Source organism: Lemur catta, chromosome 21 (genome assembly GCF_020740605.2).
Source record: "Lemur catta isolate mLemCat1 chromosome 21, mLemCat1.pri, whole genome shotgun sequence".
Taxonomy (NCBI): Eukaryota; Metazoa; Chordata; class Mammalia; order Primates; family Lemuridae; genus Lemur; species Lemur catta.
This window is the reverse complement of record NC_059148.1, coordinates 24,038,613-24,055,518: the sequence shown is the minus strand read 5'-3', so window position 1 is coordinate 24,055,518 and position 16,906 is coordinate 24,038,613. Positions and strand designations below refer to the sequence as shown.

The 16,906-nt window shown below is 58.3% G+C and overlaps 1 protein-coding gene across 2 annotated transcripts in view; it reads right to left on the bottom strand.

The window, feature by feature from the left end:
- RBM19 (RNA binding motif protein 19) overlaps positions 1-16,906 on the bottom strand; it is a 120,897-nt gene that overhangs the window by 29,612 nt on the left and 74,379 nt on the right. For both annotated transcript variants that reach the window (XM_045534751.1, XM_045534752.1), the window contains exons 22-23: positions 13,688-13,793; positions 669-789 (exon numbers count right to left, since the gene is read on the bottom strand). In XM_045534751.1, the coding sequence (XP_045390707.1) occupies positions 669-789; positions 13,688-13,793 (227 nt within the window). The remainder of the gene's footprint in view (positions 1-668; positions 790-13,687; positions 13,794-16,906) is intronic.

The window sequence follows — 16,906 nt, the reverse complement described above, 5'->3', positions numbered from 1 at the left end:
TTCCACGCTGTCTCTGGAGCTCTAAGTCCACTTGTGGGGGACGTGGTCTTGCTGTACTGCTGAGACGCTGCTTCTCAGAAGCCCTGTCTGTTAGGCCCAGGCAGGGCCAGTGGACCAACTGGAAAGCTCACATCTCCGTAAGGGAAACTGTCCCATGAGTCCCTCCCAGTCACTGCTGCTTCAGCAGCCGGACAGGGAACAATCACTCGTGGCTCTGGGTTCTGTCGCTACACAGATGAGTGGGACGAAGGTGGGGTTTGCAGCACACACACCCCCAGTGTGCCCCCAGGTGACACTCTCGGCCCTCATTAATCTCACCATGGGGATGGGGATGGATGGAAGGGACAGTGGCGGGTCTATTTTCCCATCTGGGCCCCCAGTGACCCAACCCAACGGTAAGCAGAAAGACATGGGAGCCCCCGACACGTCCACACCAGTCGGCGCCCGGCATGGAGTGCGTAAGGAGGGGGGCGAGCAGATCTGGTGGGGCTGGCGGAGGACGCCCAGCACTGGCCAGCAGGGAGGGCTCAGTTAGAGCCCCTCATGTCCCACAGGCCCGCCAGGTCGAGGGCGGTTCTCGTGGAAGCCCCACCCACCCCTTTCCTTCCCCCTCCCCCGGCCCGAGAATGAGAATCGGCGCACAGGACAGTCCCCAGCCCCACGCCTACCGTGGAAGTGCTCCACCGTCTTCCGCCGCAGGGCCTGCAGGGTCACCTCGGAGTCAGCCCACTCCAGCACCAGCCTCCGGCCGTACAAGTGGGTGCTGTGACACAGGGCGTTGAAGGCTCTCTGCAAGGGGACAAGGAACACAACAGCACATCAGCTAAAATGGAACCAAACATGCTCCGTCCCATCCTCCCTCTGCTGCCCGAGTCTCAGGGCCCAGGCTCTGCCCCATGACTTCGGAGCTTCAGCGGGGGTGTGGGGAGCATTGGGTGCATCCATTTAATTAGTGGGTTATGTTCCCAGGGAGAGGGCTGCAAGTGACCGAGCAGTCAATATAGCTGCCGTTTGGGCCATAATTGGTGCCTGGGCTGAAGCGGTCGTCTTACTCGCCGTGTTACATCCTATCTGCGGAGGGCGACCCCATTAGCGGGACTCGCCTCCCACCCGGCTGTCAGCAGCGGCCGCCACGTGAGAAAGCCGAGCCCTGTCTAGCTGCTGGGTGACAACCAGAGCCTGGTTGTCACTTGGTGCCACTCTCCTCTGTTGCCTGGCGATTCTGTCCCCCATATGGCTCCGGAATCCGCCCCCTTCTCTGCCCCTCTGGCCCTGCTGCCGGCGTCCACGCCCAGCCCAGCAGCCCTGGGCCCGGCACATGCTGTTCCCTCTCACCCTCTGCTGTCCCCGACTTCCCATGCTGCCTAGTTCCCTCTTTTTGATTTTTAACAGCTTTACTGGGATATAAATCACACGCTATCCAGGCACTCGTCTGCAGTGTACAATTCAACAGTTTTTAGTATATTAAGCGTTGTGTAACCATCCCCATATCAATTGTAAGACATTTTTATCACCCCCAAAGAAAACTCCACACCTCTTAGCTACTGCTCCCTAAAGCCCCAGTTCCCCCAGGCCCCTGGCAACCACCAGTCTGATTTCTGTTTCTGTGGATTTGCCTACTTGGGACATTTCATACAAATGGAACCACACAGTATTGACCAGCGCCCTCTTAAACCTCGCTAGGTCTCAAGTTCAATGGCACTGCGCAGGGACACTCTCCCCAACTGGATGGGCTTGTCCCCAAACACTCCACGGTAAACAGAGACCGTGGAGCTTAGTGGCCAAGAGCTTGGACTCTGGGGTCACCTCGCTTCAAGATCTCAGGCAAGCTGAAGAAATCTTCCCGGCCTCAGTTTTCTCACCTATGAAATGGGAATGCTTGCCTATGCCAATCTCTGGGAGTCTGGGGACAAAAGAAAGTCAACAGTGTCTGGAGCAGTGTGGGGCGCAGTCACTGCTCAACAGACGTGAGTTCTCGGTGCTGTTGTGCTGCTCCTGCAGCCCTGTCACGTTTGCAGTTTCTTCCTCCCGGCTGAGAATCTCAGGTTGGTGTCGGGTCTAAAGAGGACTAGGCCCCGGCAGCTCGGCACTGGACAGCGACAGCGGCCAGGAGGCGCCTGTCCCCTGCTCTCGGGGCTGCAGGCAGCACCATCGGGTCCAAGGAATGGAGGCATTTGCCCCTCTTGTTTCTTTGATGCCACAAGGCACCGCGTAGCCAGCAGGGCCTGCCCTGGAGCCCATCTGACTCTGCCCCTCACCCCCACGTGACTGTCCCAGTGTTCCCCGTGAGAAGATGCGTGGAGTCCTGACCTCAGGACCTCCGGATGCGACCTCGTTTGGAAACAGGCAGCTGCCGATGGAATGAGTTGAGATGAGGTCACACTGGACTACGGCCACCCCTAATCCCATGAGTGCTGTCCTCGGATGGCCACGTAAAGACAGAGACACGGGGTGAACGCGCTGGGAAGATGGAGGCAGACACTGGAGTGAGTCACCTGCCAGCCAGGGAACGCCAAGGATCACCGGCTGTCACCGGCAGCCAGGAGAGACGCGCGGAACAGATCCTCCCTCAGAAGGACCCAAGCCTGCTGACACCCTGATTTTGGACTTCCGGCCTCCAGAACCGGGAGGCGCTACATTTCTGTTGTTCTCAGCAACCCAGCCTGCGGGGCCTTGTTGCAGCAGCCCAAGGGGACTAATGTGGTGACCCTGGGTATTCACCTGCCCCGTGGCAAGCCTCGATGTCCCCAGCTGTGGGACTTACACGAAAGCAGCACCGAGGGTGGCACACGGCAAATAGTCAACAAGCCAATGACTCTGAAAGGACAAGGCAGAGGGGCGGGACATGCATCTTTTTAAGACTAGACATGTGGCCAAATGGAAGGCACGCTTTTTTCTTTCCCGTGCTGTTCTGAGAAGGGCCAGGTGCAGGAAACTTCTCCCCCTCCGCTCCCTTTTTTTTTTTTTAACTTTAATTTAAAAAACTCTTTCTGACTGCCAGCAGAGCCTCTGTATTTTTTTTCCACGCGGATATAAAAATGCATCTGGACTCCGATCCGAAATGGCCCATTCAGAGCTTTAAAACACACGCGTGCTCAGCTGGCGAGGCACAGAGAGACGGCTTGATTGGGGGAGCCGGGGTTTTAAGACGGGAGAGAGGAATTGGTGGGGAGTCTGGCGTGGCGGGTATTCCATCCTGGTGCCAGGGTCCCCGAGGAGCTGCAGTCCTGGGGACACGGCGGGTGGGGGTGGCCCAGAGGCTGCATCTGGTGGATGCCAGGCCTAGACTCGGAAGAAAGGAATGAGAGACCCCCGCCGAGAGGCCACATGCCCTGTTCTCTCTGACTCCCACTGTCGGGTTTGTGTTTTCTTTCTTTCCCGTGGAAACCAGTTCTCCATTCTTGTGCCATGGAAAGCCTGGGAGGTCTCCATTCCTCATAGGAGTAGCTACAAATTCCCTCCCCAGACCCTTCTCTGACATCATGTCTGGCAAATTCTCATCTCCCTCTGCGCTCCCCTGGCGTTTTATCAGCCTCTCTTTGGAAGGGCTTTTCATGTTAAGAGGGGTGGAGTGGCACAGCAGTGCAGACAGGGGCTCTCCGGCTGGGCTACTGTGGTTCAAATCCCTGCTCCACCACTTACGAGCTGTGTGATCCTGGGCAAGCTGGTTAACCTCTCTGAGCCTCAGCTTCCCTGTGTGTAAAAGTGAGGCAGCAGCAAAAAACGGGCAGGATTCAGCCCTGGTGCGTAAGAGGTCTCACTCGGTGTTGGCTGCTGTTATGATTACGCATGCCTCCACCTCTCATTACAGCACTACACAGCAGGAACAATGGGCGGCAGGATACAAAGCCCTTTTGTGTTTGAAGTCACAGCACAATGTGTGGCTGTTCAAAAATAGCAGAATTTCCGTGCCTAGCTCTAGTCCCTGAGGGTTAATACACAATCAGGTTGCGTTCCTGAGCACCCACTGCCTTGGTGGCTGCAATGTGGTGGCCTCAAACTGTCGCAGGCAGCGCGAGGACAGTGATTCGAGGCTAAAATTGGCTTTGGATAATCCAAAGTAATTGTGTCTCTTGAAAAGGGTGTAACGAGAGCTTGTTATATTTGAGGCAGGAGGCAGAGGAGATGGTGAGGAGGAGGAAGATGTAGCCTGGGCGCCCAGGGGCAAACCCTGAGGTGCTCGGAAGGTTCCAGCCACGGCAGAGGGAAAAGAGCAGGCCTCTGTGGCCTGAGGTCCACCAGCAGCTTCCTTCCTGGTCTCTCTGTCTACATTTGACCGCACTGAAACCCACCCCCACCTTCTCCCCAGAGAGAAGTTTCCTAAACCTCAGCTCCTAGCATGGCGCTCCCCTGCCAAAACAGCCCATGGGGTCGTGTGCATCTCGGGAGAGTCAGATGGTCCCAGACCTCTGCCCCTCTCCAAATCCTGCTTCTGCTGTTTCTCCTTCCTTGGAGCCAAAGGCCTTCTTAGTATAGATATGGACCTCCTAGTTCCACAGTACTCCAATGGGCATATGACTTCAGTCTACTCCCAAGAACAGACATTATTCTCCCATTTCCATGAAGAGAAAACTGAGGCACTGGCCAAGGTCTGAATGCAGGTCAACTTCTTCCTTCCTTTTCCCTTCGGCCTCTATATGTTCCATCTCCGGGCCTCTGCACCTCGCGTCCCTAGCCTTGAGGGCTGCCCTCACAGACGGCTTGCTAGTGCCCAGGGAAGGCTCTGTCCCTCTTGAACAGGGAGCAGCCAGGTGCCCTCCTTGTGCCCTGAATACCCAGCCCCCATTCCAGCACCTGCTCCCTGCCCCCTAATGCCTGCTGAGCGCCAGTCTCCCAGACTCGACCTTGAACCCCCAGGGGAAGGTGCTCCACCCTCATGGGCCTTGGCCTGGTGCCGGGACAGAGCGTGCTCGGTAAATATTCACAGGGACACCGTGGACACGTCTCCAGGCTGGGGTGGGTGGTTAGGTTGGCTTAGATGTCCTGCCACGGTTCCCTTCAAAGCCCTGCACTTTATAGACCACAAAGACAGTAGGGACAGGAGCATGTCCCACTCTGACAGTGCAGCCCTGAGCACGCACACGAGAGGGACACTTGGCCGTTTGGTCAGGACGAGACCTGATACAGTCTTGGGTGTGGCACTGCTCCCAACGTGCATGACTCGGGGACCTTGTGGGGTGGCAGTAGTCACCCGTGGCACAAAGACTCGAGAGGCCGCATGTCGAATCCCCCAGCCGGCTTGCTGGAGAGGCCTGAAGATGCAGAACGGAACCCCAAAGATGCTGAGCTGGGTGAAGAGGATGCCACAGAAGAGCAGCCCCTGCTCTTGGGAGCACTTCCTGCCATCATCTGACGGCCAGCGCCGGAAAGCCCGGGTCCCCCAGCCCAGCCCTCCGCTTCAGGTTAGACTCTGGGCACCATCTGACCTGGGCTCCCACGGCCACAGGTTTCCACTGAGGCGAAGCAAATGGGAGGCCTGGGTGGGAGGCTGCAGGGAGAGGGAGGAGAGGGGTGGGGCGCTCCTTGCCTGCTCCCCCTCCAGGGCCACGTCCTGCTCAGGGCCCTCCTCCACCGCCCCTCCAGCCCTCACCCCTCCCTCCAAGCTTCCCTGGCCTGAGGGAGAGGACAGTCCCCACTGCCGCTCATGCCTGGAGGCTTCGCCATCCCGGGCCAGTCCCTCGGCCCCACTCACCCCTCGGTGAACATCTCTTCACTCAGTGCTCTTCGTCTGAAGCACCTCGGGGGTAGATTCTGTCTCCTGCTGGAACCCTGACCCCGATGGCCACCCTCAAGTCCCTCTGCCTTGACCTGGGGCAGATGGGTTTCCTATTCAGACGGCATATCTCACACCTTGGCCCTGCTTGGAGAATTTGAGGCCCACCCAGGAGAGCGCTGAGCAGGTCCGGCTGGACTCTAGGCTGCCCCCACAACCCGGTCCTCTGGCTCGGCTGTCTGGAAATCACGGCTCTTTGATCTCCTCTGGCTCAAGCCGTGGACTACAGGCATGGAGAACTCTGGCCTCCTGCCGCCTTTTCCGAATTCCCCTGGAAGGTGATCTGCTAAAGCGGCCCGGGGTTGACAGCTGCAGACTAGACTGTGGCTGGGCCTGGCGGCCTCTTTCAAGAACCGGGAAGGCACTGGAAGGCTGCCAGCGCGGCACCGGGCCTGACCTGTCTGCAGCTTCCCCGGAGACGGACTCCTCCTCATGGCAACAAAAGCCCATTCCCTGCCCTTGGCAGGACTCCGCCCCAAGGGGCCTCGAAGAACAGCCCAAGGCCATGGCTTCTGGGCAGAGCCGAGGATGAGATTCCTGTCTTTGGAAGTCCGGGGCATGGTCCCGGCCCTTCCACTCCTCAGGAGCCGTCTCCGGCAGAGCCAAAGGGCTACCTCTCTCGGCAGACGCTAATCCATCTGAACACGGCCAACGCCAACTCGTCCCAAACCCTCTGCCCCCCACGCCCGTGGTAAGCAGCCGGTACTGATGCGGGCTCGGATCATACTCTCTGCCCAGGTGGTCAAAAAGTAGAGGCCAAGGACTTCTGGGAGGAGGGTCTGCCTCCCCAGGATGTTTGAATGTCACCACCCCGAGGGAGACAATTCCTGCACCCCGAGGGACAGGTCCTCTTCCTCCGGGTCCCAAGGCTCCTGCTGTCCTGGGAGCAAGAGTGCAGCAAACCCTGCCGGCTGTTTCTGGCCCCCACAGGGGGCTGCATGCTAGGCAGGGGCTCCCCTCAGGAGAAGTCAAGCTCTTGGTGTCATGCTGAGTGACTCGTATCCTGGGCCCTCAGTGAGCACCCCAGACCCGCCCGAGATGGTCCCGTGGGGCTGAGGGGAGCTCCCGGGAGGAGCACCCAGAGGGCATTTCCAGGCGGTGGCCTCTGAACTCCTGCAGACAGAGATGCGTCTCCCTCTCATTCACTCGGCTCAGGCCAATGTGACTCAGTGTCCCTGGGGGAGCCACTGTGAGGCAAACGCGAAATTAGGGCATATGAAGGTGGGACACGACCTCTGACCTCTGCAAGTCCACAGCCCCCTGGGGCAGTTAAACGAGCCACCAGGGGAAGAGGGCCAACGCCAGGCGGCCAAGGGTATGAAGCCACCAGGCAACGGGCAGTGGGGCCTGGCGAGGCTCTGAGCTCCTCTGGGGCACGAGGCCTGGCCCTGCGACCAGATCAGAAACTTCTCTGAGTTTGCACTTTCTCCACTGCAAAACGGGGGTGCTTCGACCTCCCGGGGCTGCTGGGAAGAATACATGAGACAGTGGCTGCTCCTTAACCCAGGACCTGGCACACGGGCCCGATTCCTGGTATCTGCTGCTGTTGCTGCTGTTGTCATTGGAAGTAGGTTTTCTTTTTCTAAAATTATTTTAATGCTGTTAAAAGGAAGAAAGTTTGTCCAACTCAGCTGGGATGTTGACCTCTCCTTGGTAACTTGTCCTAATGCCTGATAAGTGTGAAATGAGGACACCTGAACCTGACCCCTTCTCGTGCTGATCTCGAAGGGCTGGGCAGGCCTCACCCCAGAGGCTGGGAGGGACGCGGGTGGCAGAGATCAGCTGCTTCTACCTTGGTGATGAGGGCCACTCGCTTGCTTGTCTGAGCAGGGTGGCTTGTCCTGATCCCGGGTTCTCAGCCCAGAAACGTGCTGACTGAGCCTGCCTGGAAACGCAGGATTCATTTACATTTACTTTCACCCCTGGGCTCTGACGACAGGGACTGGGCAAACCCCACAATCACAACCCAGGCGGGAGTGCGCATCTGTAACATACACACCTGAACAGAAAGGTGGGGACAAAACCCGATTCCTGAATTTGCTTCCAGTTACTGTTTTGGGAAACACAGGACAACCGACAGCTGCGTTTCCAAGTGCAGCACCTGTGACTCATGGGGCCCAGAGGAACACTCAGTTGCCCCCACGGCTTTGGAGCCACGTGCCACAGCCTGTGCTGAGGGCTTTACATGCATCATTCGTTCCATCTTCACAAGAGCCTCAAGGGCAGCGTTATTATTTCTCGTGGTGGGGATGAGTCACCCAGGGTTCAGGGATCTGAAGTCCCTTGTCCACATTCACAAAGCTGGAAGGAGGCAGCTCTGATGCCACAGGCCACACTAACCACTGCGTGGCTCTGCCTGCCGGAAACACAGGTGGCCGGGGAAGATGCCCCATGGTTTCCTCCTTGCCGAGGGGCAATGTCCCCTTCAGACCCTGGCTGTACTCCCACAGGGCCCCCACGGAGACTGTGTTCTACTCCGCCCTGCACTCGATTAAGCAAACGTGTGTTAAGCGCACACCACTGACAATCAGATGGTGATCATTTGCGGTGCACGCAACACGGCTGGGCATTGTGCCGTGTGCGCCGGGCACCCAGCAAGGAGGAAGGCTGTCCTTGCCTTAAGAAGCTTTGTCTGGCGTGCTCATCGCCAACTCTTCTCCCCGTAGGTCTTGTTTTGGTGGAATCTGCGAGGTGCAGACTGCAGGTTCAGAGAACATTCCTTGAGAAGGCCCAATGTGAGGTCCCCCAAACACTCCGCATCACCCGAGCTGGGGAGGGCCTGGGCCATGTGTCCATCACTCCCTCTGCCCCCACCCTTGGCAGAGTGGGAAAGTGAGAAATGAGGAAGGTGACATTAGCTGGTGCGACCCCACAATTAAAGCTGTGGCTGTTTACCACAGTGAGAACAGCTCTGCCTGCCAACACCAACCACCATCTCCCTACTGCCGGCTCCCCCCAAGTGTTTATTTAAGCCAACACATTGCTCTGCTAATTGGATAACATTCCATGTGAAAATAGACCTTTTAAAACAACAGCAGCCACGGCAAATAAAAACAGCTGCAACTGCAAAAGTACAAAGGCATGGCGGGCTTGGGGAAGGAAAAAATTAAAGGCGCATTGCATGGGAAAAAAATTAATATTCTGGTTTTTAGGATGCAAGTCTATTCTTGTGTGTTCCTTCCCTTCCAAGTTGCCCTTCCTATCTTCCTCCATGACCAGCCTGGTCTGGGGACAGGGGAGAGAGAGAGGAAGTGGCTGCTTCTAACTGGAATCCCAGTGGCTATTGGTGGCCGCTCAGCCAATGGGGATCGGCACACCTGGCTGGGAGTCCCCAGCACACCTGCCCAGGCGGAAGGCTGCTGCCTTCCTGGTGAGACTGCTCCGTAGGCTTGGGTAGGTTGGAAGGTGGAAGGGCCGTGTGTGCCGTGGGGGTGGCTTAAGAAATGCCCACTCCTCCTTTGGGGGCTGGGAGTTGCTGATTTCATCCTGGGCTTGCGTCCTGAGAGATGTTTTAGGGGACAACCTCTTGGCTTTTCTCCAAAGCGTCTCTTTAAATGGTGAGTCCTTCCCCTGGGGGTGTGATAGGGCTGGGCCAGAGGTGGTTGGGTGAAGCAGGAAGGGAGGCAGCTGCCTGGGGCCTGGCCTGGAGATGCACTAGATGTAAGTGAACTGATGAATGGTAGGAGGGAGGGAAGAGTCCCCGAATACATGGGCTTTGGAATCAGATTTTGCCCAGCTCTGCCCAGTATTGCCCATACGACCTTGAGCAAATGACTGTGTCCCTTTGAGCCTCAGTTTCCCCAACTGTCAAACGGCCTCCTGCTCTGCTATCTCCTGGAGTTCCGTGAGGACTGAAACACACACACGCAAATGCCAAAGACGGGCTGTCAGGCGAGCCCAAAGACGCTGCCCTTTCAGAAACATCCCCGTGGCCCAGGGGAGCACGTGGCGCTGGTGGCAGGACACACAGCTGTGCACACAGTGCAGACCCAGCTGCCCGGGGGACCCGAATTCAGAGTGTGTTCCAGTCTGCCCTTCCCGCGTCGTCCCCATTCTCCTTTCCCAGTCAACCTCTGTCCCCTGCTTCCCCCCGCGTGGGGGAAAGAAATGCCAGATCATCACACCTGGAGGTTTAGATAACACCAGCACTTTCTGAGGGACTGACATTTACCGCCCGGGACATCAGGGGCTGATAAAATGTCCTAGGTTGGGAGAATGTGCCAGCTCATCGATCCTGCTTCCCTTGAGCGTGCCTCCGGTCACCAGAGCCTGTGACGAGGGCAGATGGCCAAGGTCTGGGCTTCCCCTCGATCCGCAGGGCTACACGGCGGCCACGGAGCGGGGGCTTAGTGACTCTCCCGCCGGATGCCAGGGCTGCTGCAGTTTGGGACGGGGCACCGCGCGTGCGGTGGGCTGTCACGTACAAAGCCGGTGCGCGCTCGCGGGAGCCCTCGCTATTATCATCAGTTGCCTGGTTACTCCGAGCTCTGCCACAACAGCCTCCGAGGAGCCCCTCCCTAGGACTCCCTCTCCACTGGGGGGTCTGTGCTCCACCCAGGAGGGGCCCGATGGACCTTGGAGTCGCCAGGGATGTGTGAGGCCGGCTGTGGGTCTCCAGGAGAAAAGTCGGAAGACCCAGGATCCCCGGCTCGGGGCGGCGGATGTGGGCACGTGCTCAGGGCCAGCTGAGGGACTGTGGTGTGGAGGGGAGGCTGTTAGGAATCGACTGGGGCCTCCCCTCTCACATCCTCTGCCAGCAGGACAGACGGTTGGTGCTGGGGAAAGAGCACTGTCCTGGGGGTAGAGATTCCTGGGTTCAAGTCCCAGGACAGGCCTCTCCCAGAAACCACGCGTTTCCCCATGGCTCTCCTGCCCCAAGGTGCTACCTCAAGCTTTTCCTCTGCCCTAATACCTGCCATACCCCTTCAGCCCTCTCTTCCCTTCTCCTTTCCTCCCATCCGAGGATTGCTCGGGACACATCTCCTGGATCAGGAGGTTGCCGATGTGAAAATAGGCACCGACTGTTTACCCTCACTGAGGCACCGTGACAGGAAATGGGTTCCAAGCCCTCGGAGGGGGATTCGGGGGGTCAGTGCTGAACTGAGCCCTGGCAGGGGTTATGAAGGAGGTCTCCTTCCCCCAAGAGCTTCACCGGGGAGGACGCTTGCAACATCTTGCCCTGAGCCTGGGATCACGGAGGCCCCTCAACCAGCCCTGGGGTTCTCACTATTTCCTTCTGCTGAGATCCAGAGATCTCCGGGGTTTCTCGCTCCACGTCTACAGCAGTATTACTCTCCCTCTTCAAACTCAAGCCCGCCCTCGAGCTAACCAGATATTTACCATATTCAGAATTCTATTCACTAATACGCAGCCTGCGTGGGTCTAGGGTCAGCGGAGAGAACTAACTATTCCACTTAGAAGACAATAAAGTTCTCCAGACAGAGCGGGAGGAGGAGGGAGGAGGCAACGGCAGCTTCCCCGGGAAGGAAAAAGAGCAAAGCCATCTTTGCAGGCGAGACGGGTTCGTGGTGGGCACGGAGGGCCGGGTCCACCGGGACGGGAGGGAAGAGCCAATCCTGGACGGGCTGTGAGTTGAGCCCGACTGTCCTCGGCTACCCTTCCTCCTCCTGGAGCCGGGAATGGAAGGCAGGGAAGGGATGGGGGGCAGGGGGAGCCGTCACTCTGTAGGGCACTAGGGTGCTGTGCTGGGCTTTGGAAAGAACATCGCAGCCTGGCCTCGGGGGCCCCACTCGGGCCACCTGGGCATTGGGTGAAGTCCCTCAGTGACTGACACGTGCTGCTGCCTACCTGGGATCCACTTCCGTTCTCATCACCCCGAAGAGAAAAACTGTATCGACCACAACGTGGCAAAGGCTCAGGGAACGTCAAGGCTGGAGCCCACCCCTGGTCTGCCCCTCCGGGCCTCGAGGGCTGTGTCGACTCTGATATCAACCCCTCTGCGAGGGAGAGAGGGCCCTGTGTGGGAGGAGGGCTTCCAGCCGAAGGGGCTCCGACACTTTGCTCTCTTCTCCCGCCTCGACCCTTCTCATTTTCAGATCGTCACCATCGTCACCACCTACACTGAGCTCTTCCTGCTCAGAGCCAACAGCCAGAGCGCATACGGGCAGGCCCTGTTCTAAGAGTATCACCCCATTCAGACCTCACAACAACTCTATGAAAATATGGGAAATCCTACGATCATTTGACAAGGGGGGAAACCGAGGCACACAGAAAGGACCTCACCCGCCCAAGGTCACACCGAACAGCGGCAGCCCTGGGATCCAAAGCCAGGCAGTCTGGCTTTGAAGTTCATGCTCTAACGACTGGTCCTCGCGTGGGCCTTAACGAGGGACGTTCTAGGAGCAGGGAGGGAATCCCCCTCTCTCCATCCCCCAGTCACGATCTCATGTGGGAACCTTCACGCCAGACAGACGACCACGGTTCTGCACCCCTCTGCCCGTCCCGTCACACCCCCAGAGCTCCGTGGGGCATGGTGGAGAGGATGCTGCCCTGCGCTCTCTGCAGACAGAGCGTCGAACGCTTGCACGAATCCTTGGACCAAGGGACAAGTGGCTCTGCAGGGACCTGGGCTGGTGACAACAGGAGGAGTAGCTAACTTGTACCAAGTGCTCACTGCATGCCAGGACTGGGTCGGTGTTTCCTTGGCATCATCTGCCTATCCCTGTGAGGTTGGCCACTGAGTCACTCCTGTTTCACAGCCGAGGAAACTGAGGCACATGAGAAGGCTTAGTGGGGGCCGAGCTGCCTCTGGTAAGAGCTGCTTCTCTGAGCCAGCGCAGGCCCCACGTGCCTGCCCGAGGGGAGGACAAAGGCCGTGGGCCTGTTGCATGCTGTCCCTGGCGGGAGGCGAGTGAGAGGAGAGGGGAGCAGATGTCCGGGCAGACGTGGCCACGTGTCGACAAAACAGGCCCTTGAGCTCAAGATGCGGAGACAAAGGTGTCTGGCGAGGCTCTCCGCGGGCCCCGGTGCACCCTCTCTGCCTGTGCATGTTCCCAGGGCCCACAAAGGCCGCAGCTGTGTCCCGAGCTGCCGCCTTCGGCTCTGCCCAGCTGACCCACCCACCGGGCCTCCTGCAGCGCCAACTTGCCAAAGGCCAGCGCGCACCACTCCCAGCAACGCTCGCTGCTTTCCCGAAGCACGCTCGTCAGCGAGGAAGGGGACCCCAGCGCACGGCACACCCCCGTTATGTTATTTCATCCTCGAGGGAAGGCGAGGCCGAGAGGGGGAGGTGCCGCCCATGGGCACAGAGCTCAGAGGGCAGCCCACGTGACAGCTCCGCGGCCACCTTCCTTTTGGGTCGTGACCCGGAGCTCGGTGCCATGACGACAGCGGCTGCGGATACAGCCAGACCCCCATGCAGCCCCTGCCCCCACGTCGGCTGCTGGGCCACGCGAAGCCCCCCCACGCTGCCTCGAGCCAATTCAGAGAAGCTGCCTGGCTGCAAAACTAAAAGGCGATCTAGGTCTCCAAGGAGCCTCGAGGGACTTTTACACACACGCGTGTACACGGCAGCACCTGCCTGCGCTGCTCACAGGTCACCAGCACGAGACGGAACCCCCGGCCACGAGCGGGAAGGTGAGGGGAAAGCGTGTTCCCACGGCTGCTTCCTGGGTGCCCCTTGCCCTCCCTTCCAGACTTGGAGTGGCCTGGGAAACCCACCTGCTTCCCTGTTTGTGTCCCAGGCTCCTGCGTAAGTGAACTGGGGCAGGGTGGGAGACACACAAACTGCTCCTTCCTGCGAACACAAAGCCCGGGGTCTTTGCCCCCAGGGATGCTGTGCAAATTAGCAGGGTTGAGGGGAAAAAAGAGAAAACCCACACAGGGTTGTGACACTCCTACAAAGGGCCCGGAAAGGAGGGGGCCGGGCTGGTGGGGAGGGGGCCACGGTCTCACCTTTGCATCCTGCTTGGTAAGGAAGTCCACGAAGCCGAATCCTCTGTGCGTGCCTGTCCCGGTCATCTTCTTTGGCAAGCGGACTGTCTTCAGCTCCCCGAAGGTGCTAGAAACAAAAAGGCAAAACAGGGGTTCAAGGATGGAGGCCTGCAAAGGAGGTGGGGGTGAGAAGAGCTCGCAGGCACGTGCACACTTGTGCACACACACATGCACACTCGCGTCTGCTCCAGGGCATGGTGGCCTTCTCCTCCCAGGCCCCGGCCATCGAACAAGGCAGTTGGGGAACAATCAGGCCGGAGATGCTGACAGAGTTTCGGTTCCTCTCCAACGAGCTGACAGCTCCAGCACACCTGTCCTCCCCTCCCTGTGGGGGTAACCGAGTGCCAGCCTTGCACACAGGAGGCCGGGCGAGGGGCTGCCCACGTGTGCCAGCCAGGACTTGGAGCAGCGGAGTCTCCTGACCTTTCAAATCCGCCTCTACGTCTGAGCTGAGCACACGGAAACTCCATGGCAAGCGAGCACGGTGGCACCTCTCCTCCCAGACCTGGCATGTCTCTCCAGCGCTGAGCTCAAACAACACGCAGCCACCCCTCTAAACCCCACGTCCCCTCCCTCTGAGCTCTCTGCTAAGCCAAAGTCAGGCAAAGCTCTGGAGAAGAAAATGGCCTGGCTTCTCCTGACAGGGATCGAACCGGTAAACACGGCCTTGGACTGTCCCCCATGTCCCCTCCTCTGCTCCCTTCGGGTTAAACCTTTGAGAGATTCTAGGACAAAAGGATCGGGCTTTCTCAGAGCCTCCCTCGTTTCCCTGTCTCACTCCCCACTCTCCAGCCCCTTCCTAATGTCCATTTATCAAATATATACGCACAAATTGCTGCCGATAAATATTTAATGTGCACGGCATCTGAAGAGGGGTATTATTTTATTTGAAAATCTACACATACTTGCAGCCACCTGGGCACACGCGCGCACGCACGACAGTCTAGGGCCAAAGACCGATTGGGTAAAAAACACAGTAAAGGCCGTAAGCTCTCGCGAAATGATATAAGCTAAATCCGAGGCGTTAACCCGCAGCCCTGCCAGCATGACCAGGCATCTGCCAGCCCAATTTCTGAAGGCAGGACGGTGTGTAAATGCAGCATTATGAATCCTCAAAATGAATCTGCACGTCTCCTCGGAGCTTCCCCCAGCAGCTCCGCTCCCCCTCCTGGCGCCTTCTCTGTGCAGGCAACAAGCAGCACGGCTGGTGACAAGGCCAGCCTCCCGGGGAGCACGGGGAGTGGAGCACGGTCAGTCTTCCCCGCTGGAGGGGGCTGGGACTGGGGACCAGAGGCTGGGCAGGTGGGGACCAGAAGGTGAGCTGGAGAGCGGGGAGGAGTCGGCCACAAACCCTGCTTCATTCTGCCACCTAAAGGCCGCTGCATCCCACGACAGACGCATCGCCTGTCTCCCCTGCACCCAAGCCTCCTTGCCTCTGCCGGGGCAGCTTTGGACAGGGAGGGAACGGGAGGCGCAAGCTTTCTGGTGGGCTTGTTCCAATACATGCTTCTTTGGGTCTATATTCTTCCAAGAGCTGCTGGGACCTCAGGGATGGCACATTTGGTGGCTGTGAGGACTGGATCTGAGAGCATTCAGAGCTGGCACGAGGAGGCCGAAGGGCACAGGAGAGCATGCTGGGGGCTTCCCTGATGTGGTCACAGCACAGGCTGCCTCTGGGTGTGCTGGTCCCACCACACCCCACCCCGGCCTGCAGGTGTGCTCAGGCCTCAGCCTAAATGCCACTGGCCCTGAGCAGCCTCTCCCGACCTTCCTAAGGCTCCCTGTGCTCCCTGACTGGGCACTGTGGGGCAAACACCTGTGTACTTCTCTGCCCTCCCCTGGCCAGGGCCGGGGCTCAGCTCCGCAAGAGCAGGAAGAAACCACATCTCTCTCGCTCACCACTGGATCTGCAGAAGTGAGCCCAGCGCCTGGCCCAGAGTGGATGCCTGCAGGTATTTTTGGAATGAATGAACCAGCAAACAGTAGCCCTGGAAGGCGGACACTGGTAAGTGACACCTACCCTCAGAGAGTGGTGAGGAGGACGAAATGAAATAGGCTGTGGGGTAAATACAGCAGCACAGACGTGAATTATTATTGGTCTTAACATCCCCATGTTACAGATGAAGACAGCGAGGCTCAGGGAGGCAGTGCTTCTTGCTGGTAAGTGGTGGGGTTATAACGCGACCCTGGGCATGTCTGACTTTAAGCCTGAGCTTTTTCTTTCTGCTGCACAATGTCTCAACCCCCTTCCATCTTCCGGATGGGGACTGGCCGCTTTTAGGAGCTGGGGCCTCTTTCTTTCCAGGACTTGGACAGGTCCAGGGTGAAGCAGGACGGCCACCTGTGGGGTGGCTAGGAAAGCCCTACGTGGAATCCCAGGGGTCTAATGACTTCCCCAAGACCACAGGGCAAAGGGGGTAGACTGAGTCCCGGTTCATTATGCCCACACTGCGTGCAAACCCCTTACTTCCGCCCAGAGGGGCTACACTGTTCTATCCCTTCATGGTCTCAACGACCTCTGCCCAGATTTCTTAGCTCTGTCTAATTTCTCACGAGCCAGACTATGTGCACATATGAGAGAGAGAGAGACTGTGGAGGTGAAGTCCTCCCTCTCTGCAGCACATTGCGAGCTGCGGATGCTCCGTGCATGGTAAGCAGTTGAGGGTCCAGAGAAAGGCGAGGAAAATAATTAAAAGGTAGACAAAAAAGCTGCTGAGCAGAGGCTGCAGGAGCTGTCCTTCTGTGGCCTGCAGGAGTGGCATCTGAGTGCTCGGAAGGGGCAGCCGGGACAGAAGGGTGTCTAGGATCTGCCAGGGATTGTGGGAGGCATCGGGGAGCCGGGTGTCCTGCCCCAGGCAGCTGGAGGGCCTTGGGGAGGCCACAGCCACAGTCTGGGGTTTCCAGACAGACATCTGCATGGCAGACGAAATGATGTCTCCAAAGACCCTCATAGCTTCAGAAATCCCAGTATTCTCCACGGAGTCAAGAGAAATGGTTACAGCGAGCAGGTTTCTTCCTTCCTTTTAAGAATAGGACAAGAGAGAGCTGAGGCTTAAGGAGGAGCTGGAAGATCAGGATTGGATCTTAGAAGGAACTTCCTGATGTCTGTGGACACTTCCTGGAATGTGCCCTGGCTGAGGCTTCAAGACACCATCAATGTTATCAACCTGGCTACCAACG